This window comes from Ursus americanus, chromosome 11 (genome assembly GCF_024610735.1).
Source record: "Ursus americanus isolate L20-20 chromosome 11, mUrsAme1.1.p, whole genome shotgun sequence".
Taxonomy (NCBI): domain Eukaryota; kingdom Metazoa; phylum Chordata; class Mammalia; order Carnivora; family Ursidae; genus Ursus; species Ursus americanus.
In genome coordinates this window covers 63,600,768-63,625,232 of record NC_142137.1, presented here as the reverse complement: position 1 = coordinate 63,625,232, position 24,465 = coordinate 63,600,768, and the positions used below count along the sequence as shown (strand labels likewise).

Genomic DNA, 24,465 nt, shown 5'->3' with positions numbered 1-24,465 from the left:
CCTCATAGAATGAGTGAGGAAGTGTTTCCTATGCTTCTGTCTTCTGTAGAGAATTGGTATAATTTCTTCCTTAAATATTTGGTAGAATTCACCAATGAATCCATGCGGGCATAGTGCTTTCTGTTTTGAAAGGTTATTAATGTTTGAACTTTTTAAATAGAGATAGGCCTATTCATATTATCTATTTCTTCTCATGTTAGTAATGACAGATTGTGTCTTTCAAGGAACTGGTCCATTTCAGCTAGGTTATCAAATTTGTGGGCATAGGGTTGTTCATAATATTTCTTCATTATCCTTTCGATGTCTATTGGAATCTATAGTGATGCCCCCTTTTTCATTTCTGGTGTTAGTAATTTGTGTCCTCTTTCTTTCTTAACTAGCTAAATAATATATATTTTTACTTTTGGCTTATCTAGATACTTGGAATTTAATAAGTATAATTTACTTATTGAGTTTTTAATAATCCAATTCCAAAATTTACTCATTGTGCTAATTTGATAGGATAGGTGAAGGGGATAAAAATGAGATCAAGAATTAACAGTTTGACCAAATAAATGTTTATCAAATATTTATTGAGAATCTACTATCTTCCTGGCACAACTGGCATTTGGAGATATGCGAGTGAATAATAACAGAGACAATAGCCCTCTTGCGTAGAATTTACAATTTGGTATATACGTCTATTATGGCAGGGTAGGGAGACACTTAGGTAAATATAAGAACAGGATGATTTCTGGTAGTGAATAAGTTCTATACAGGAAATAAGGTGGGAGTATATAATAATGGGGGATTGGGGGAAGGACCTTGATTTAGATGATTGGTTGGGGAGGACTTCCCTGAAAAGCTGATCTGAGAGCTACATGGCACAAAGCAACCTACATGTGAAAATAATAGCTGGCAAAGTGCCCCAGACAGAGAGAAAATAAAATGCAAGGGCTCTAGGACTAGCATAAGTTTTGCAGTTCAGGAAACGGAAAGAAATCCAGTGTGCTGGAATAGAGTGGGCAGGGGAAACACAAGGAGGGATTGGAGAAGTGGGTAGTAGCTGGCTTATGTGGCGACTATTGGGTCCTGTAAGGTGTTTGGATTTTGTTCTAAGTGCAACGGAATGATTTTGGAAGCTGGGGAGTGTTCTGATGTGCCTTATTGTTTAAGAAGATTACTTTGCTATATATGGAAAATGGGTATTAGGAAGCTGTAGCAGACCACGTATGTAGTTGTTGAGAGCAGTGAAATGTTGGTGGCCTGCACTAAGTTGATAGTGAAGTGGGGCAGGGAGCAGAAAAAAATGATCATTTGGGATATATCGTACATATAAAATGTAAGAGTATAAAAATCATAAAAGATTCTTGCCTATTTAGTCTATCTCTAGTCTCTAAAATACACTGCCTTAGCTCACAGTGAACATTCAAAGAGTATTTGATGGATGAATTGAGTAAATGAATGGATCAAATGTGCAAGGGAAAGAGAGGAATCAAGGATGCATTATACCTTTTCCAGCACATTCAGTCTCTTGTATTACTAAATATAATTGCAACTCTTAGGGATTTGTATCATTTCCTGGGAAAAGGTTTGCTAGTAGGGATTTAACGCCATAATTAAATACATAACTCTAAATATGTACACTGTGGATTTCCTATAAGGCAAAAAGAAGGATGTTATACAAGTAATGATAGATTACACCAGACTATAATCATTGAAGTAAGGAAAAGAGAGTGCCATCTTAAGAAGGTAAGAGCATTTTTCTACTCCAAACCTTCATTTTCTGCTTAGTGAAATTAAAATAGGTTAATGTCTTCCTTTCTCTCGCCCCACTGCCCCCCCATCCCTTTCCTCCTCTTGCATCTTCTGTTTTTATATTTTGTGCTCATTTGCCTTTATCATGGACTCGTATGGTCGATGGACTCAGCAGTTTATGGAGCCAAGGTTGACATATTTATCTACAGTACATTGGATTTGGATCCTTGAATTTAGGCAATTTTCCAGCTATTTTCCCCTTTTAAGTTCCCTTTCAACCTCTCCCTTGCAAGTATATTTTAGAAAGAAAAAGAAACCCCAAGGAAATGCCTTTCTGTGTGAGCTTGCCAATGTTTTTTTGTTTTCTTAGGATGTGAACAGATACAGAAATTTTATGTCTACATTAAATATTTCACCTAATTATAGGTGCTCTTATGATTGGATGAATACATTTTAAAAACAAATGGAATATTTGTTTTAAGAATGTAGAGCTGCTTATCAGATACTTGGACCATGGACTCAACCTAAGATTATTTTTAAAAATCACTGCCATAAGATGCAATATACTAAAAAAGAACAACAGTAAAGATTGCCCAATAGACTAGGCTTGTTCTTCTCAATAAAAGCAGTAATATGGTAGAAGAGTATTGAGTCACCTTACTTAATAGAAACATCAAATATCCAGGAGAAGAAAGATAAATGACTCTGGTGGAGAAGGTAAATCTAATACCTAATACCTAATATCTAATACCTAAAATCTAATACCTAATATCTAATACCTAAAAAAAAAATGAGGGAAATAAAAATGAAACTACTCTTATAAGTACAAGCACAAGTACTGACTTTATACTTGGAGGCTTTGTCTTGCTCAGTGTGATTTCTCTCTAATAGAATTTATTTTACCGGCTGTCTTTTTTGTTGTTGATGTTGTTGTTTTGTTTTGTTTTAATTCCTTCTTTCCCATCGAGTATTCTTCCAACATTCTATTCTCCATTTCTAAGCTCTTCTATCTTTGTTTTACACAGAGCCCAGACTACCATGACCATGACTCGGCTTCTGCTCCTAATTGGAACTAGATTATCCCCAGGTGCCCAGTTCAGATGCCGAGCAGGGAATCTGATTACCCAGCCTGTCTCCTAGGTTTCTGGCCAGCTTATGAATTTCCTGGTCGGGTGCCCTATGGCCTTGTGAGAACAGAGTTTGCAGTGTAAAACCTGGCCACCTCTGGGTGGGGATTATTCCCTTCGAAGACAGAACAGTGGGAGTAGGGATCTGAACCTTGGTCTGTCTGGTCCAAGTGGCTATCATCTCATTGACTGTGTATTGCCTGATTTGAAATCTTTCTTCATTGGGCTTTATTCAAAAGACAGTTCATCAAATATATTTATAGTATAGCATAGTGTTTAAGGCTGTGGGTTTTAAGTCACAACCTATGTCTGTCACCTTGTGGGTTTGGTCAAAGTTTTTAATGTTTCAACAGTCTCCCTTCTATCAGGGCTAATAATACTTTTTTTCATAGGGTTGTTACAAAGATACTGAGGTCATGTTGGTACAGTAGTTAATATGGTACCTTTTACATACTAAAAACTCAATACCTAAGACTGTCTCCATCAGCAGCAAGAGGAGGCAGTCTCTCAAGACTCTACCATGATAATGTTCTTGATCAGTAGTATCCTTACTGTTAAAATGGATTATCCACATTTGTCTTAGTGACATAATTCAAATTTGTCTGTCAGTATGATTCTAAGTCTTTTGCTATGTTGGAGAGTTGTCAGAATCACTAATTAGAGGAAGCCTGTAAAAGTTTTTGAATCTCTTGGCATCAGGTGTTCTATTAAATAACATTTGCCAAGTCTCAATGGCTGCACATAATGTCGAAATGACTATGTAGTTATCTTGTTGTGATAAGTGCCTTCCGTGGTCTTCCCTTTCTCAAACACTTTGAACGTCCCACATAAAGCAGGGAATACTGTTTTCTATGTAAACCTTTCCAAGTAGTCCATGTTTGGGAGCTAACCTTTTCTTCCTTGGGACATCATATAGACTTTTTCAGTCTCAAACAGGGTTCCTTTCAAATTCTGATATGAAATATGGCATGCGAATTTTCTTCGGCACTTATGTTCTAAATAGAAAATAAAAACCACATTCTAGAAAGCACAAGGAAACACCAAAAATAAGATAGTGGGGGAGGCAAAGTTGAAAGTACTGCATTTAAAGAGATAATCTGCATACGGTGTTCTCGACAGCCAAATTCTGGGCCTACGGGAGCATGCCTGCCCTGTCAGAGGCAGACAATAGGGTGGGTTACGTGGGAGGATGGCAAGGGAGCAGCACATTCATCTGGCATAATCTTGGAAAGGAGTGAACTTCCAACCATTAGTTAAAATGTTGTTTTGCCTCGTTTGCTAAAGTCACCAAGAAAGATCCTATTAAAAAAAATTCAGTTTCTTTCTTGAGTCTAAATCTCTACATTACAATGACCTAAGTTTAGAGAACGTTTGCTAGTCAGACCCCTGAGACATTCTGAGCTAGCCTAAGAGGTGTACAGGGTCACAGAGAAAGTAGGTGCTGCTTTCTGGATGGGTCCCTACTTCTTAATTGTAACTCCAGTCCCTTTCTCTTCAGTGAGTTGAAACTGGTGTTACAAGACTAATCGGACAGGCTAGCCTTGCTACACAAAGCATGGTCCATGGGCCAGCAGTTCCAGCATCACGTAGGGCCTTGTTAATAACTTAGAAGCTCAGAGCCATCCCAGACTGGCTGAGTCAGATTCTGCATTTTAACAGGAGCCCTGGGTGGTTGTTCGCCTATTAAAGTTTGAGAAGACTGGTCTAGAAACGCATGGGCCTGCGCAATGTGGAATTGAACTTCTGTCCTAATTCCATCACTGATTTACATTTTGGAAAGATCACTTACTGTTTTTCAAGAATCTCCATTTTTTTTCTCCTCCATAAAATAAAAATAGTTTTCATCTTCCTTGGCAAAGCCTTGGGAGCTAGTTGAGGTAGTTTGTAAAGTGCCTTATGTGGTGGAGGGAGTGAAAGTCCTGTTATTTTATGCAAGAAGAGACTGAGATAGACTCTTGAGAGGAAGGCTAGCAATTGCATTGGAAACACTTGACTGTCAGACAGAATTCATTTCTTTTGCTGCAGAAGACAAGCGAGGCGGAAATGATGGACTTGGCTTCTCTTTCTAGCGCGAGACAGACTAGCGGTCTTTGCTGGCAATCTTTTTCCTTGCTCCTTCTACAATCTGGTAAAATACGATAAATAACCTAGTGCTTCCTAATATGATATTATAATGTAGAACAATATTTACATAAAAACATGAAAGGGAGATTTTAAAACATTACTTAATGCAGAAGCTCCATGAAGGCCCGGGGTTAACACACCAGCACTACCCTCTCTGGAGGGACTGGGAAGACTCTCACCTGGGCTCTGGGGTCAGATGTAAGTTGTATTTTGCTCTGTGCTTATCCCCTTTGGGTCTTTTGCTGTCCTATGAATTCTGTTTCTCATCTGCTTCCGTTATTATTGGGCGTTCATTTTATGGCCCCATGAAGACCTAAGCCCTAGGTGTTAGCAGCAGTAAAGACAATACAAAGCTCCGAGTTGGGTTATGGACATGGTTGGATCACAGGTATGTCCCCTAAGTATTTAGCAATATATTGTACATCTCACGGATTATGACACAAAAAAGCCAATAGGGGTATTTTCTTCACTCCTAACATCATCATTTATTATTTTATTGTCCTTATGTCTATGGGCAATTCTGGAATCTTGTTATTAGAGGTCAGATGTACATAGAGTCTTTCAGTTTCAGGTTTCCCCCAAGAAGGGATGGATGGTTAGAGGCAAGAACACAGCAAGAACATTTACCTTTCAGGTTCCCCCCATCTCCCCAACAGCTTTAACCTTATCTGAGCATACTTGCTCCTTTCCATTATCTCCAGTTTCTAAATAAATTCAAATAGAGAATGTTTTTTGAACATTATTTGGTCATATTTTAGGTGAATTCTGTGTTAACTTTCAGTAATCCCAACAGGTCCACTTTACCTGCGTGTTAATTTTAAAGTTCCACTTTTTCTTGGGAGACTGGAAGATCAAGTTGCACATGAAACACATGCCCACACATGCCCACACAGTACACATACATACCACACACACACACTCCACACATGCATACCACATGCACTCACACCACACACACCACACCACATACACACATACATACCACACACACACACTCCACACATGCATACCACATGCACTCACACCACACACACCACACCACATACACACATACATACCACACACACACACTCCACACATGCATACCACATGCACTCACACCACACACACCACACCACATACACACATACATACCACACACACACACTCCACACATGCATACCACATGCACTCACACCACACACACCACACCACATACACACATACATACCACACACACCACACATGCACTACACACAGATACCACGTGTGCGCACACACACACATCCCCATATTCTCGTAATTAATGCCCCCAAATTTAAGTCAGGGAAAGGAATGTGTATGGGGGAGAAAGATAATTTCTGATATTTTTAACAGCTCCATTTTGCATTCTCACCAGTAATGTATAAGGGTTCCACTTTCTCCATGTCTTTGTCTCCACTTATTATTGTCTGTCTTTGTAATTTTAGCCATCCTGGTGGGTGCAAAGTAGTATTTCATTGTGGTTTTGATTTGTATTTATCTAATGACTAATGATGTTGAGCACCTTTTCATGTGCTTATTGAGAAAAACTCACTTTTGGTGTGTGTACACAGTCTGAGCCAAAAGTCTAATTGTGTTCAAATGCAGTTTTAAATATCTCCCCCTTTTTGGGGTCTGCTTTGGTAGGGGTTTACTGATTAATACTTTAAGTTAGTCGTAAAGTTAGTTCAACATCTTTGCCCTCTATTTTATGAAAAAATATTGGGAACACCTGTGCCAGCTTTCTGGCAGTAGATGAGGAAAATTTAATTATCGTTTAATGATTTCTATTCTTACAAGTGTAAACTGTAAAGTAAGTCAAGTTTGCTTGATTTTGAAGCTCTTATATTAATATGGTATGAGGCCTCTTTGGTGAGGCCCCTTTTCTCAGTTCTTCTTAATGCCATATTTTTTAGATGGCCCTCTATCAAGCTTATTCTCAGCATAAGACTTGAGACACATAGACACTAAAAAATACATGGTAGAAAAAGAAATCTCACTATGCATCTTTCTTAAAATTATTTTCAGGGAATGAAGGAATAAAGGACCAAAGCTCTTAGTGGGATATTAAAGTGATATCAAGAGATGAAGATTTTTCTTTGGGTAACCTATATCTTTTGGGATCCTTTCAGTTGTATGTGACTGAAAACTGCACTGATAGTAGTTTGACAAAGGCAACATTTTGGCTCCCATTAGCTGCAAGAGCTCCAAAAGAATCACCAAGATCCATGTTTCAGCCATGTCCTGTAGATTGGCTCCATTCTTATGATTCTTGGGGTGATCCCTGAAAGCTTCTAGCTCACATCATTACATGTTTAGAAAAAAAGAGAGATTGATTCTCTGATACCCCAACCAAAGTCTCAGAACTGAGTCTTCCTGGGTCCAGTTGGCCTGACCTGAGATACATGCTGATCCCTGAATCAATGAGTGTGGCCAGTAGGGTGGAACAGCCATTAGCTTCGCCTAGTTCATGTGGTCCCCCCTGGATCGTATGTGATGTCACTTCACTGGAAGCATTTGGGCTGAGGCTAGAGGTTGTGGTTAAGAAGTGGGGGTGGAAGTGTGTGGCAGCATGAAGAATGATCATTATTTGCTCAAAGCCACAAAGATCACATGGGGATTCCTTTTCTCAAAGGGTAGTTCTAAGAAGGACATTAAAAACTCATCAGGGGAAATGGTTCTCAAGCTTTAGGTTATATATTAGTTTGCTTAGGGTTTGCTTGCCCCACCACTGTGTTTTAGAAGCAGATAACTTGTTTCACAGGTTCACAGATGGAGAGGAATTTTGCCATAGGATGAATCATGCTCGGTTTCTCACCAATACCACATTTAGATGATATTTGGATTAGATTTTGGATTTAGAATTGATGTTGCAATGGGTTAAGACTCTTGGAGATGTTGGGATGGGGTGAATGCATTTTACATGTGAGAAGGATGTGAATTTGGAGGGAGTTAGATGGTGGACTATTATGGGTTCAATTGTGTCCTTCCAAAATCCTCATGTTGAAATCCTAGTTCGGAAGTACCTTAGAATGTGACCTTATTAAAAATGAGGTTGTTGCAGATGTAATTAGTTAAGAGATGTCAGGAGAGGGATCCTCTAATCCAATACAACTGGTATTCTTACAAAAGAGGGAAATTTGGACACAAGGACACACACACAAGGAAGACACCCCATGAAGACTGGAGTTTTGCTGCCACAAGCCAAGGAACTACCAAAATCTGGGAGAGAGGCCTGGAACAGATGCTTCCCTAGTGCTTTCAAAGAGAACATGGCCCTGTCCTAACAAAGTACCATAAACTGAGTGGCTTCAACAACAAAAATTTATTGTCTCACAGTTCTGGAAGTCAGAAGTGTGAGATCAAGGGGTCAGCAGAGCCTTGTGTTAGGATCACAGCATCTGATGTTCTCACCTTGATTTTAACTGGGTTTATTGTAATTGCTTTTTTTTTTATTTTAATAGAAGAAACAAAATTGTCTGAAGATGATGAAATGGAGAAACTCTACAAATCGTTAGAACAAGCTAGTCTCTCTCCTCTTGGGGACCGTCGACCTTCAACCAAAAAGGAGTTGAGGAAGTCCTTTGTTAAGCGATGTAAGAATCCATCCATAAATGAGAAACTTCACAAAATCCGAACCTTGAATAGCACATTGAAGGTAAAAAAAAATTCAGATTGTGGATGAACTCTGTGAACGGGGGGCAAGGCTGGTTCTGCAGAGAGATTCAGGCTCACCAGCGTGTTTGTATGGATGGAGGGGAGGGCAGTAAAAGCAAATGCAATCATCTGTAGGGTCAGATGACCTTTGACATCCTTAAAGCACTAGAACATTCACACAATAGCACCCATTTCACTTACCTACAACAGGCCTTGATTTTTACATTCACTTTGGTATAAAAGTTCAAATGCTAAACTCCCAGACCCTTTACCTACCACCATAAATGTAAATGGGGGCTTAAGATAGTCAGCTTGTGAGAATAAACAGTAATATTAAATAAGATCTTGGAATTTCACCTGATTCATTAAAGATAGGGCCAGTCTTCTCTTAACTACATCCAGAAGAAAATCTGTAGATTTCAGATAGAGCCAAGACTTCGTGATTCTCAGCCCTTGGCTCTGGAGCCAGGAAACACCATGAGAGATGGGCAATGGGAAATATACAGTAGATAGGCCAGCAGATGTTTTCACAATGGGAATGGGGGACTGGGTACAAAATGTACTGAGGCTATTTTCAGCGCCTCCTGAACTAAAATGGTTCTTCAAAACAAAAGCATCTTGCTTTCACATGTAGATTATAACATGAACAGGAGGAGGCCAGGATACTTTGTAAAATAGTCCCAAATTAGCAGAAGATTTATAGATTCTAAAAAGCCTTGATAGATTCTGCAGTATAATTTTGATTTGTATATGTCCTTTTGCATCAAGAATTTGAGTCTCCTTCCAGGAAGAAATACCAGCAATCAAAGGACAAGGCTACAAAGAAATGGCCGAGTGACTCTTAGATGTCCTTGTTAGTCGGTAGAATAGCTAAGCACCCCAAAAGGCTGCAAAAATGAGGCTGAAAAAGAAAAGGCAGAGGAGTATTTTAATTACACAAAGAAAACCCAAATGTAGAGAAATTCTCCTTTATTTAATGATGAAAGACATTGTAGCACTCCTATCAAAGCCAAATATATTATATTCCACGATATGTATGAAGTTGATAAATACGTTTGGTCACTCTATGTAATATACCATAGTATGTTGGGATTTTACTGTCTTATTTGGGATAACCAGTGTGAGTGAATACATTTTTCATTAGACAAATATTTTCTGAATCTTACTATGTCCCAGACTCTGTTCTTGGGCACTGGGAGCATTGAGTGCACCCCACCAGATGGTGGAAACAGAGAGGAAAACAGAATGCAGTGTGTTGAGAGGTGTGGCTGATACAAGTGTGGGTGCTTCGGTAGCCTGGGGGGGGGACGTGGCTGCCTATCTGAGGCCACTGGGGACAAAGTCATGGAGGTGCTGACAACTGACCCATGAGTAGGAGATGAAGAATATCAGGGTGAGAAGGAAGGACTTTCATGGAGGAGGACCTGGCCTAGACAGATGTGTGTCAGGGGAGGATCCATTGCAGCCCATGTTGGGAGAAACAAGAAACAGGCTAAGGAAGGATGGTCAGTTCAGGCCATTTCTAGAAGGAGAAAGACTATGGTTTTAGCTTTCCACAGAATAGCGACTCAAAACTCTAGACTGTCACAGGACCATGCCCTGACCTGGCCACTGGGAGGCCAGGTTTGTACAAAGAATTTTGGTTCTCTGTGACCTCCTGCTCTCCGTGCACTGTGGCCATGGAATTTGTGAATTCAGCAGCCTTTTGCTTTTCTCTCCGTGTATTAGTTATCTATTGTGAGGTAACAGAATACCCCCAAAGTTAGCAACTACAAATAATGACCACTTGTTAGTTCACTTTTTCTGTGAGTCAGAAATCTCCCCATGTGGCTTGGTTGGGTGCTTGTCCAGGTGTCCCACACGCTGCAATCCTGGCATCCACTGGGGCCCCATTCATTCCTCCACCTGGAAGGTGAGCTTCCAGGCTCTGCCGTGTGCTGGTTGGCAGAATTAAGTTCCTTGCAGGTTGTTGGACTGAGGTTCCAGTTGTTCACCCAGTTCCTTGCCCTGTGGAAATACGGTAGCTTCTCCAATGGAAGCTGGCTTTCCTCAGGGTGAGTAAGAGAGCAACAGTAAGTGAGCAAGATGGATCAGATGTGTCTCAGCAGGGACACCACATTACAATGACAGTGTTCTATGCATGAGGAGCAAGACACTGGGTCAGCCCACGTTCAAGGAGGGGAATTCATAAGGGTGGGAATGCTGGGGAGCAGGGAGCATTGGGGGCTGTTGACCACACCCATCTGAAGATCTGTCAGATCTTCACATCTGTCTCTGTGCATTCCTGGAGAGAAGCCCTTTCCACAGATCCCTTAGACCTCACAAGAGTGTAATGCTGGGGCTGGTGAAGCACAATTCATGTTAGAGGGTCCTGTGAACCTCATCACGAGGTAGGAAGACACACTGATGTGGAAACTGGCCTTCTTGGAGAGAAAAAAGCACATCAGCCTATTCACTGGAGAAAGATAATTTGGTATGTTTGTTTATTCATGTCAAAAGGCTATAAGAATTATTTTAACTATCTGTAATTGAATCAAATTTCATGATAATTACCTTTAAAATTCCGAGCAGTCAGGATAGTGGTTGCCTTTGAGGAGGAGACAAGAGATTCCTGGGAGGGGCCATAGTGTAGCTTCTGAGAGGCTGGGTAAGGGTCCCCTCTAACCTCAGTGCGGTTACACAGATGTGTCCGTTTCATTGTAATTCATCAAGCACAAACCTTTTTATATGTGCCTTTTTGTCTACGTATATTATATTGCGATATAAATGTTTATTTAAAAAACTACTTCAAAACTGCAGTATGAACAAGGAAAGACAACATAGTTTCATGCAGAAACAATGACACTGTTTTAACAATAAGGTTTATATTCGTGATAGGCACATTTCATAAATAAAGAAAAATCCCTACACTGGGATTGTATTGGAACAAATTCTCTTTACGGAAATTCTTTTAGGGAGTTGAGCAAACCATCATGTCATACCCTAAATGTCGATCTTTAGGAATTTCTGGTAATTTGATATCCATTGACTTTTGGCTAAGCCTGTCTTTTTTTTTTTTAAATGAATAATTAGGTGTGCCCGGGTGGCTTAGTTGGTTAAGTGTTGACCTTTAGCTCAGATCATGATCCCAGGGTCCTGGCCTTGAGCCCCATATCGGGCTCCTTGCTCAGCAGGGAGCCTGCTTCTCCCTCTGCCTGCTGCTCCCCCTGCTTGGGCGCCTCTCACAACTCTCTCTCTAATAAATAGGTACATTTTTTAAGAACAATAAAATGAATAAGTAATGGAGCCAACTGAAACTTGTTCTCAGGGTTATTCTGGTCTGTGTCAAAAGAGGAACGAGCCTCCTTCCCCAGCTTCTGTGGTAGAACACGTTTCCAATGCTTGCGTCGTGAGTCAAGTCATGTACTGACTGTTGGGAGTGAGAAAGGAAAGTAGAGCATTGTCTCTCTCATGGTATTTTCTGGAAGGCCTGCCAAACCCTGCCTACCAGAAGGCAAGGAGGCTGTTGTAAATGTAGTTCAAAGCATCTGGTGAGCCCGCTCTACCACAGGGGGAGGCAGGGCCAGCGCGCCGTGCTGCTGACTGGGGTGCCGTGCTGGGAAGCACTACAGAGCCTTCTGTTGTCTCATTAATTTCCTTCCTCTCTAGTCTTATCTACAGTTATTCCTTTTATCCATAAAAGAACTTAACACAAACTTGAGCTAGATGGTAAGAAATTTGAACTATTTAGAGCTGAAGACCATATGAGAAATGTTAGCCCAAAGTTGAAGAGACCTTTTCCTAAAACCTTTGATCAGATTTATAGGGGCGGTTAACTCATTTTGCCTTAAGAAAATCAGTTCTTTAAATTTTGTTAATTTGCAAAGATCTTATTTAATTCTTTCAATAAAATTCTGAAGCAAATGTCAACAATTTTTTTTGTGGAATAAGTTATAGTTTTTAATAATTTTTAAAAAATATTTTATTTATTTATTTGAGAGAGAGAGAGAGAGCGAGCAGAAAGCACAACTGGGGGGTGGGGAGTGGGGCAGAGGGAGAGGGAGAAACAGACTGCCCCCTGAGCAGGGAGTCCAATGCAGGGCTCCATCCCGGGACCCTGAGATCATGACTCAACTGAGCTACCCAGGTGCCCCTTTAATAATTTTTATTAAGTGTTTTATTTCCATTCCAGTACAGTTAACATACAGTGTTATATTAGTTTCACATGAACAATAAAGGGACCCAGCGCTTCCATACGTGACTCAGTACTCGTCATGAGAAGCACACTCTTTATCCACATAACCTATTTCACCCCAGATGTCAAAATTTCTTAAGAACAAAGCAAAACTCCTTAAACAACTTCATATGAATAGCACTATGGTGATATCAAAGGATGAAAGCTTATTGTGAGGGGAAAGATTATTATTTGAAGTGCAGATGTTGAGAACTCAGAGGGAAGAAAGAAAATTCTCTTGGCCTTGCTTGATTTTCTACAAGCAATCTTTCTAGTTACCCACTTACTTAACCAGTCTTCCCTCTGCTTCTGGTTCTTGGTCAACCTGCTTGTTATCACTCTTTGGTTACTTTCTCACTACACAATTTTTCTTTCCTTCCTGGAATCCAAATATATATTTTAACCTCCATCTATCATCACATTCTTGCTCTCTTAATTCAAAATCGTAAATCCTACCACTCAGATTATTATATAGGTAGTAAAAAAAAAAGTAAAATAAGTAGGAAAAAAGAAAAGAAAATGTAATAAAATGCTTCAAGTAAAACACAAGTTAAAGCTAATTGTAAACAACAAATAATACATTTTTTTTGTGCCAGTGTTTGCGATCATCGAAGACCAGACCCCTCATTTGGGTAGAATAAATGCTACCAATTCTAGAATCCCTAAGACTGTATGCAAATATGTAGATATAAATATCTATCTATATATTTATATATAAACAAATATGACATATATAATAAATAATATGTATATAAAACACACATACATATAAACCTTTTTTTGTTTTGTTTACGGAAAGGATTTCTTCAGGCTTTAAATAGGGTTCATGATATAAAAGAGATTTAAAAACAAATGGATAATTATTCATTCACATTTTATTTCATATATTCATTTTTTCCAGCAAGTATTTAGTGAATGTCTAGCATGTGTGAATCATTCTTTTATGCACTTGGGGATAATAGCAGTGGGCATATCAGACAAAAATGCCTGCCGTTAAGAAGCTTACGTTTAGGTACAAGAAGAAATGAACTAACAACTAACTAACTAACTAACTAACTAACTAACTAACTAACTAAATACATTTTATAGTCTGCTAAGTGATGATAGATTTGATAGAGAATAGAAGGATGAGGAATGCTGATGGATTGATTTTTAATTAGAATAGGCATGAAAAGGCTCTTCGAAAGGTAGAACTTGAGTAAAATCTGGGAAAGGAAAGGGAGTGGGTCAAGGCTATCTGAGGCAGAATGTTACAGTAGAAAGAACAAAAATGCAACTGCCTTGGGGTGGGAATGTGCCTAGTAGGCTTAAGGAAGAGCAAGGAGGTCCTGTGGCTGGAGTGTTGCAGGAGAATGGGGCCTGGGGAGACCACAGTGGGTCAGAAGGGTAATGAGGGATTATAACTTATGGTGCTTTATTGTCATTGCTAATACTTTAGCTTCTACCCAGTGAGATAGGAAGCCTTGGAAGGTTCTGAACGGAAGTGTGCCGTAGTTTGACATAGTTTGAGGGTAGAACTCAGGATTGGCAGTGAGAGCAGGACGACTGCAGTATTTGGCCTGAGCTACTTTGGAAAGGTGGAGTTGTCATTAAATGCTTTGCAAAAGGCCATGATAGGAACAAGTTTCAGCGTGTATTGGAAGTTGGGGTGGGTGATCATGTAGAGAATAATAGGGCATGTAGAGAATAATAGGAGCTTAGTTTTGAAGATTTTATTTATTTATTTGAGAGAGAGAAAGAGAACACCAGAGCATGTGAGGGTGGGGCAGACAGGGTGGGAGAGGGAGAGAGAATCTGGAGCAGACCCTGCACTGAGCAGGGAACCCCATGTGGGGCTTGATCCGACAACCCTGAGATCATGACCTGAGCCAAAACCAAGAGTCGGGAGCTTAACTGACTGAACCGCCCAGGCGCCCCAATAGGAGCTTAGTTTTTGGACATGTTATATTTGAGATGCTTAGTATGTGTCCAGGTGGAGCTGCTGAAGAGGAAGGTTAGACAAACAAGTATGACGTTCAGGGGAGAGGTAAGGTTTGCAGGATGCATTTGTGACCCTTTGTATATCGGGAGATTGGGGGACATGAGGTTACATGAGAGTAGCAAGAACACGGATACACATAGCGGAGAGAAGAGGCTAAAGGCTGGGTTCTGGAGCTCTCCAATGTTAAGAGATTGGGCCAGAACGAGGAATCAACAAAGGAGATTAAGAATAACTGGCCGTAGTCCATATGAGAAACAAACTGAGGGCCTCAGAGGGGAGGGGGGTGGGGGAATGGGACAGGCTGGTGATGGGTAGTAAGGAGGGCACGTATTGCATGGTGCACTGGGTGTTATACACAACTAATGAATCATCGAGCCTTACATCGGAAACCGGGGATGTACTGTATGGTGACTAACATAATATAATAAAAAATCATTAAAAAAAAAAAAGAAGAAGTGGCCGTTTTAGGATGAGAAAAATCAAGCAACTGTGTCATAAAAATGACATGATGAAAGTGTTCCAGAAGGAGTAGGCAACAGTTTTAGGTGTTGTTGATAAGTAAGTTGCAGATAAATAGTTATTGGATTTAGCAACATGGAAGCCATTGATGGTCCTAACAAGAGCAGTTTCGGTTGAATCCTGGTGGGTGTGGGTCTATGAGAGAATGGGCATGGTGGCGGGGGGTGGGGAGGAGGGACACGGAGACAAGGAGAAAAGTGGAGCATTCCCTGGAGCAGAGATGTGGAGTTGAGAGAGAGCTTCAAAGATGGGAGAGGTGACAGCCCGTATAATGATCAAGAGGAGATTGGAAATTAAATTTTTCACAGGAAAGAAGGGAGAATTGCGGGAGTGAATTTCTTGAGTATGAGAGAGTGGGTGATAATGCACAGATGGAGAGATTGGCCTTTGCGGGGAGCACAGAGATTTCATCCAAAAGAACAGGAAGGAAGGCGGGATATACCTGTGTTGATGAAGGTAGCAGGCAATAGGAACTTGGGCGAAGTGTTCTTCTGATAGTTTCCATTTCCTCAAAAAAAAAAAAAAAAAAAAAGCAAGGTCCTCAGCTCTAAGGGAGGATGGGGAAGGAGGTTTGAGTAGAGATGAAAAGTTTTGAAATGGTAATTTGGGAGATTGGGAGAGAAAAGGGGTGGGAAGATATGATGACTGGATAGTAGTAGAAGCCACTTAATGGCAGTAGTCATGAATCTGAACTGCATCCAGTGAGCCTGGTCGTGAATTTTCAGCTACACACATGCTGGTCTGGGGATAGACTGAAAGACTGGTTCAATAATACAGATGTACTGAATGTCTCCCTGACACTTGGCATCGTGTTAGGTGCAAGGAATGCAGGGACAAATAAAACGTTTTCTGTCACTTTCCTTAAGAAGCTTTAGAATAGGGTGCACGACAGATCTGTGAACATCGAAGGATAACATGGTACGTTCTAAGCATTCGAAGGCATGAGAGCATAAAAATCGCTTCTCAATCCAATTTAGGGGTTCCGAGGTTTTCTAGAGAACATGATGCCTGAAGTGGGTGTAGAATTACGAAGTAGAGTAAAATCTGGTAAAGAAAGATGGGCAAGTGTTCCATGGGAAAGCAACTCTAGGAGGTAGAGTTCCCCAGAAGAAAGAAATGGAAGGTCCTCCATGTGGCATAGTATCATGGAGCGTGAACTGATGTTATGTGGGGGAAAATGCACACCACCACTGTTCGAGCAGGAAGTGAGAAGGAAGTGGGGTCAGCAGGTGGAGCTCAAGTCCATAGAACCTTGGACATGAAGGGGAGCCATTACGAGGACTCGGCATATTAGGTGACGCCCTGCACTGCAGTGCAGAGGGCAGATTTAAAGTGAGGACTGGAGGCAGGGACACATCAAGTGTAATGAGCTGTACGTAGTACCCCAAGTTAGGATTACAGTCAGAGGGATGGAGCAAACAAGAATAGATTTGAGGTAAAATTGTCAGGACTGACCTTTTTTGAATGTAGAAGCTGTTACACCTCATTTTTAGCCCATTCCTTGACTACAGAACATTCCCCTAACCTAAGCCAGACATTTCAGAAATACGTGGCATTGGCTGTGGAGGAGCAGGGCACACGAGTATGAATAGATTTGTTTGCTCTATTAGCATTATTGGGACACATACTGTTTTGATGGCAAGTTAGTAGTCTTTTCTTTGAATAAAAAGGTAGCCTATATATTTATTTGGTATATATTAATTAAATACATGTGTGTGAGTTATTTAAAAAGATAATGTAATAAAAATAAAAATATATTTTGTGTTATCTGATGTCTGAGGGAAAGTACTATGTCCCAATTTTGGTTAGCGGAGTTGGGTGGTCGATGAAATAACGATACAATTATGTTTCAGAAGGAATAAGGCTCACTCTGAAATAGAAATATTACTGAGGTGTGGAATAAGGATTGATCGGGGAGGAGCCAACAGGAAGATGCGTCTATATGGCTAGTTCTTCCACCAGCCTTTGCATAGGATACTTCACTTCTTTTTGGCAAATACATGCAAATGGATATCCTGCCATAGCCCCTAGGCTTGGTTAGGGATTAGAATATTCATGTGTAAAAACACTTGGATAATTTTCTGATGAATGTATCTGGGTATTTGTAAAAGGGCTGAAGAGGGTTTATTAAAATTAAGATACTCACCATATCTCACCCCCTCCCCCCGCCCTTTTTTTTCCCCCCACGGGGCCAGTGTAAAGAACATGACCTGGCCATGATCAACCAGTTGCTGGATGATCCGAAGCTGACAGCCAGGAAATACAGGGAGTGGAAGGTGATGAACACCCTGCTGATCCAGGATATCTACCAGCAGCAGCGGGCCCCCACGTCTGCCCAGGAAGACACCCCCGAGGGACTCGAGAAACCACCTTCTTCTGCCCGTGTTGAAAATTCTATTTGAGAACAAGCCAGCATTCTCTCCCCTGGTAACTTACCCTAAGGGACTCTTTGGGAGGTTGCAAGGGCTTTCCTTCAAAGGAAAACTGAAACCAGTTCCTCAAGCATTGCCTCCTTCTCCAAAGATGCAGCTGAGGTGAAGACCCACTGGGACGGCAGCAGGACTCCTCGTCCTGGTTGGAGTGCTTTCATCGAGGCTGGAGGGATTGAGTCCAGTTGAACGAACATCGTGTTCCTACTCGGAGCTCTCGGTTACGCTAGGCTTTAAGTGGGATGTGAGAAGTCTATGTTCCTTGCTCTCAAGAGAACCATGGTGTTCTATGGGCAAAGGTCACATTTTACCAGGGAGAATTATTCATAGAGATGTTCTGTTTTCCAAAAGAAGAATGTACATATTCCCCCGGGTTGGGTAGTGGAATTCCTCAAATCATTTCTTGGAGTGGAGGAACATGTTTTACAGCAGAAACTGGAAGGGAACAAATGTGGTTTTGTGAAACCCAGATTTCTTGCCTTTGGTCTGGAATGGCTGTGCCTTTTCCACGAGCTGAGAAATGCTTCGTGGTGATTGGTGTGTGGGAGAGCCCAAGGGGGGAGGCAGATCCTATTGAACACCCTCTCAAAGGAGAGCTTGGTGTTTCCACACTTGACCCAGGGGTTGGGGGATCTGATTAAAGTTTCCTTTCCACAGAACAGCTAAAGAAATCTATCTCATTACGCGTAGAGACTCCACTCCCTCCTCGCTTTTCTAAACCACTGCAGGAGATAGAAATATGTCCATCAAGGAATGTTTGCTGCTTTTGTCCCTGGGAGTGGTGCCTACACGCAGTGTCAATTTACATCCCGTTTCCCCAGGATCAAGATTGACAAGCTAATTCTGGTGTCTGAATGGGTTTGATATCTTTACTCCAAAAAACCCAACAAAAACAACAAAAGAGTTACAATATGATTGTTTTATTTTTGTATGTTTGTGTCACTTTGTGTCCTATGTGAATAGCTATCTATAATATGTTTGTTATTTAAGTATATTTATAGAAGGTCAAATTACTAGTGTTTCAAAAGATGGTAAAGTAATTATATGTTTTGCTCAATATATAGTCTCCATGTATATACATTTTGCTTGAGAAAATAGGAATACTGTTGATTCACTGGAGTTATTATGTTGCACTATAACGTATGAGGAATGCTCAGGATATCTTGTGGGATAAATGTGGAGGCATGCATTTATAATTGTTCATTTTCTGGCTTCTCTCTCTCTCTCTCTCTCTCTCTGCCTCTCTTTCTCAACCCAGAGAGCTCAGAATTCTTCACCAGAAAAGGAGTTAGGTTATTTCTTCTAGTAAATAAACTTTTTAAGCTTTATGCCATTTATGCCCACAAACCCTAAACCAAATGAAACACAACTAACATAGTCTAAGGTCTAATAGAAATTTTGGGGTCTGCTGTTAAAGAGAACTCATTTTATTAGAGAAGTAATATGAAAATCGTCCCTTATTAATCACCATGAGTATTTTTCATCCTACGAATAACCACAACCCACCAAAAACCCATTTTGCCCTTACCCCTAGCTTAAATTGTCAGCCCAACGCGGCCTTGCTTCAGAGAGTCATGTGTGGCTTGACATTCAAGTGGAAATAACCCTCTGAATTTTATTTGCAGACCAAATGGAAAGAGTCCTTGAAGGTTTCCCCCGAGCTTTACTCAGAAGTGTTAATACTTTGTAAACAAAAACAGTCTTAGTGTTAAGAAAACAGTGTTAGTGTTAAGAAAAAGAAAAAAAAAACAGGAAACGAGTCAGAGTACTAGAAGCTTCTGTAAAATAAGAGGGCATGTCAGGCAGTAGGGCCTAACCAACCTTTAGGGGCACCTGTTCCTAGTGGAATGTGTTGTGGGGAAGGACACAGGCTATACAGAAGCGGTGGGGGTGGGGGGGGTTGCTGTGAATTTACTGTTGGCCCTGGGGCTGGAGAGAAGTCCTCAGATGGGACCCCGAAACTTCTGCTTTGAGAGGCCAGTACTTTCGTCTCCTTCCTCTGGGAATTACCATTGATTATTTCTACAATTAGCAGGTGATAGAGGGTTCATTGTTGAAGATTCACAATGTAGAGAAAATGTTGAGGGAAGGAGAAGTACTAAGGGAGGAGGTAATTGCTGGGCAAAGTTTTCTTCCACCTTCTTTGACCTGGCTTGAAGTACCAACCTAGAAACTTCTAAACAATCTTTTTAAATTGAGGTCCTCCAGAAGCTATTGGCCAGGGCTTGTGAATACACTTTAGTGCTTTGTTTCGGCATTTGACCATTTAGTGAGAATTCCTTTGGGGACACTCAAAGGCAGAATGGGTCCATGAGATTACCGAGTCAGACCTTTCAGTTATTTTTCAAAGTCGTCAGTCTAGAAGCTTTGGCTTCTGTGAACGCACTTACTCCGCAGAAGCTCCCCAGATGACAGACCAAACTGCCCAGTCTCGCACCCCCACTTCGAGACCAAGCTCGCCTGCTTCTCAGTGTTGGCCCCTCTGTAAACGCTTTCGCTCTGCATTACCTTGTGTTAGGAAGTAGGGGGCTGCCTCTGTGAGGTCCCAGCTTCAGCTGTGGCCACTGAGAGGAAGTGGGGGTGGGGGGACAGTAGGAAGTGACAGAGTGGGCGACACTTTCCATGACATGCCATTTAGGAATAACCCTGCCATTTGTCTGGTGCAAAGGATATTGGGAAGACTGGATTACTTCCAGTTTATTCCTGGGAATTGGGGCATCTCTGAAATGGATTTTGGGTAGTTTCATGGAGTCTAAGGGGTGACTCTTTTACCCACTCCTGTAGACATAGTGTCTGAGGGCTGTGGAATGACCTAGAATCACGGCGGCTCAGGAAGCAGAGGATCGGAGCAGAATCTGGTCCAACCCTGGAGCCCTGGCTGTGGGTTAGGATCTGGATGGAACGCCTCTTTGGGGCTGCAGGGAGGACGGCATCTCTCTGCGGTTAGCCTGTAGACCCAGACTAGTGCCTGATAAGACCCCTCCGTGGCTGGTACATTGCAGCACCTGCCGAACTGAGCGGTCCCACAGCCGACGGGCGTACCGCTATAGGATAATTTTGATAGTATAACACTGGCACTGTCTCAGTGCAGCAACACAGACCCAGGAAGAATCATGAAGGAAACTACTGCAAAGACTCCAGGAAGCCGAAGAAAAATTGTGTTTGGAGTCAGAGTTCAATGTGAAACCCAAGCCTTATATTTATGTAGCACTTTGTGGTTTGCAAACCTGTATGTTCAGGCTCCCCCTTCCCTCCCCAGTGGTCTTTGCGGGGATGATGGTGGATTATCATTCCTCCTTAATCACGGGGGAGGAAATAAGCCCCTCTCACCCCTCTCTCTCTTCTCTTTACCTCCTGCAGTCACCGTTGGGTCCCAGCCCTGTGACGTGCGGTGTGTGTGAACTGCACTGGACCGGGCACAAGGCTGTGGGGGCTTTTGTGAAGTCAGCCACTGGAAACCCGAGGGGACCCCTTTTCCTTGAGCACAGGCTCCTCCTCAGGGCTGAAGGGCGACTGTCCCTCCTGCGGCCGGGGCTGCTGGGCTGACTGGATTGCGGTGTGACCTAGTCACTCTGTGTCTCCTTTCCTTCCTTCTGGAAATTATACTGCTTGTTAGGTGCTGGGAGATCCTTGGGTTAAAGAGGTAGTTAAAGAAATGGAATTCATTTATTTTCTTTAAAAGAGTGCCAGGAGGGTGACTAGGAGTTAGGCCCTCCACCTTCCTCTCCCAATTCCTTCTCCTGTAATTACGGTAGCTTCCTCAGATAGGCTTGAAATGACAGACAATACCACAGAGCTGAAACAGATAAAAAGAAAACACACTTTTAAGTCTTTTGAGGAGAGGTACTAGACAAATTCCAGCCATATTTAGATTCATGGACACACACCTCTTTTACTCTCCTTGAAAGGTAATATTTTGGTATCCAGTCACACAGAAGATTTAAGTGAGTAATTTAGATATAGAGGATGCCTATCCAAAACAAGCCAATATAATAAAAATAACCAATAACTTCTGGTTAGTTTTAGTATACATCTCTTCTTCAGTCTAATAAAACATGATATTTGAGATTTCCCATTTTATTTTCCTTCCAATTTTTTGTGTGCTTACCTCACAAGAGAAATCGAGTCCTAGAAATGTCAGGTGACCGCCCTGCTAGGGTTTTGTAATGTGTAATTAAGGAAAGCCCCTGAAACTAGATTTTAATAACCATATGAAATGGGTGGGGGAGGAGGAATAAGTCTAGTCTTCACAGGAAGCCGCCCCTTTCTGTGAGCAAGGTACTGAACAGCTCCACGGTTTTCTATGTTGTGAGGGAGGAAGCAATTTCCTTGCTTCCTCTGCACATTTTTCCTCTTTCCCATACTACCACAGACCACAGAAAACATGAGAAATGATTCTACATTTAAAAAAGTTCTTCCATATCTCTTCCCGTGAGACTTAACGGCTCTATATTGATATTTCTCTATGTTGAGTCCAAAGGGGAAGCATGCTCCGTGGAGACATTTAGCATCCCATAATAAACACCAGGATTTGTAATCACCATAGACTTTAATGTCCTTGCATGATGGGGATGTGACTTCTAGCACTGCATGGTGTTTGGGGCAAGATGACGATGTGGGAATGATCTCTTCGATTTCATTGTGCTTTCATTCTCTGTCACCTATCCTCTTTGAACTGGAAGAAGCGGCATGGCTCATTTCTTCTGCTTTGTTTTTCAGATTGACTTGTAAGATACAAATAAAAACAAGAGAAAATATATCTAGTAAAATGACATAGAAAAAAAATGGAAATCTACTACTGGTGTTCATTTTCTGCCCTGCTAAGTTGCTTCCTCCAAGAACAAACTCGCTGGGAAGGGTTTGATGGCTGGGCTTTCAGCTTCTACAAAGGTTGTGGTGCCCTCTGGTGGCCAGCATAAGAATAACGGATCTGGACTGGATGCTTTTTACTTTTTAAGTACAGCATTTAAATATGTTGGGAAGTCTATCTTGATAATAACTGTTGTGCTCTTCTGCAGTGGTCCTTAGCTTACAGGCTTGTTAGTAAAAAGATATACTTTTCAGAATTGTTGGTCCACAAAATTTGACTTGCACGTTACATACCCCTTATCAGTACAAGGCACCCACATTTTGTTTAGGGAATTTGAAAAATATGCAGACCATAAAAATTAAGACCTGTGGCACATATGTCCCTTAAAATGCATAAGCTGTTTCTGTGTGAAAAATGAACAGAGAAAATATTGAAATAGCATAACAAATCGCCTTTATTTTGGGTCACTGATGGGAGGAAATTAGCCTGCATTTGAACTTGATTCACAAATCCTTGATTGCTGTCTACACAAACAAATAAGGGGTTATTTTTTCTCTCTCTCTCCCAGTTATCACTTCACATGTTGAGCCCTACCCTTTTTTTCTCCATCCAGCCACCATCCATTATGTCCAGGCTCCCACACAGAAGCGGGAAAAATTATTCTAGGCCAAAGCGTTCAGCATAAGGCACAGGGACAGCATGTTTCTGATTTCTACGACAACCGTGTGTTAGTTTTCTATTGCTGCTGCAATGAATTACCACAAATGTAGGAACTTCAAAGAATGTGTTTTCTTGTAGCCCTGGAGGTCGGAAGTCTGACAATGGCTTTCTTGGGCTAAAATCAAAGTGTTGGCAGGATTATGCTTCTTCTGGAGGCTTCAGGGGAGAAATCATTCCCTTTCCTCTCCAGGTCACCTACATTCTTGGCTTCTTGGCTCCCTTCCTCCATCTTCAAAGCCCACAGCACCGTATCTCTGTGCACCCTTCTTTCTAGCCACACCTTCTTTCAAGGGCCCTGGTGATTACATTGGGCCCATGTGAGTATCCAGGACACTCTCCCTGTTTTTATGTCAGCTGATTAGCAACCTGATTTCAGTCTGCCACCCTAATTCCCCCTTGCCCTTAGTTCCCCTTTGTGGCATATACACAGTTTCCAGTGATTAGGAGATAGGCATTGGTCTGCCTACCGCAAACCTCCATTTCAAATATCCTGTGTCATCCCCTAAACCATCGATTTCTCCCAGAAGCTCTAGGATTTCCAATTTTTTTTTTAAAGATTTTATTTATTTATTCAACAGAGATAGAGACAGCCAGTGAGAGAGGGAACACAAGCAGGGGGAGTGGGAGAGGAAGAAGCAGGCTCATAGCAGAGGAGCCTGATGTGGGGCTCGATCCCGTAACGCCGGGATCACGCCCTGAGCTGAAGGCAGACGCTTAACCGCTGTGCCACTCAGGCGCCCCTAGGATTTCCAAGTTTTAACCACAAGCACGAAAGTTCTTTGTCATGCTCTGTGACATGAATTTGATTTCATCAAAATATGTTCACTGTAAGAAAGGTAATTCCATCTGTCTGAGAAAACGAAGTCGTAGCTTTTAAAAGCACATGTACACAGGTGTGACAGGCACAGTGTTTTAATAATCAGATCAGGTTTTAATAACACCTGCATTTAAAGACAAAGCCTGACAAAGTCACTTTCAAGGATCAAGTATCACGAATCATTTTTTTAGGTTTGTGAGCTGTCCTGTGCCTGCCAGACTGATGGAGGGTGTGACCAGGGCACAGGATAAAGACACTCTTGTGAGTGCGGGTCGATGTTCCAATATCCTGATAAGCATAGAATTTTCAGACGTCTTGGCCTTTGGAAATC

At 41.5% G+C, this 24,465-nt stretch overlaps 1 protein-coding gene across 6 annotated transcripts in view; it reads left to right on the top strand.

Moving 5' to 3' along the window:
- The window catches only part of IPCEF1 (interaction protein for cytohesin exchange factors 1), a 169,967-nt gene extending 150,424 nt beyond the window's left edge, over positions 1-19,543 (top strand). For all 6 annotated transcript variants that reach the window (XM_045805391.2, XM_045805388.2, XM_045805392.2 and 3 more), the window contains 2 exons: positions 8,453-8,646; positions 17,554-19,543. In XM_045805391.2, the coding sequence (XP_045661347.2) occupies positions 8,453-8,646; positions 17,554-17,760 (401 nt within the window). In that variant the 3' untranslated portion in view covers positions 17,761-19,543. The remainder of the gene's footprint in view (positions 1-8,452; positions 8,647-17,553) is intronic.
- Positions 19,544-24,465: the final 4,922 nt, after the last annotated feature.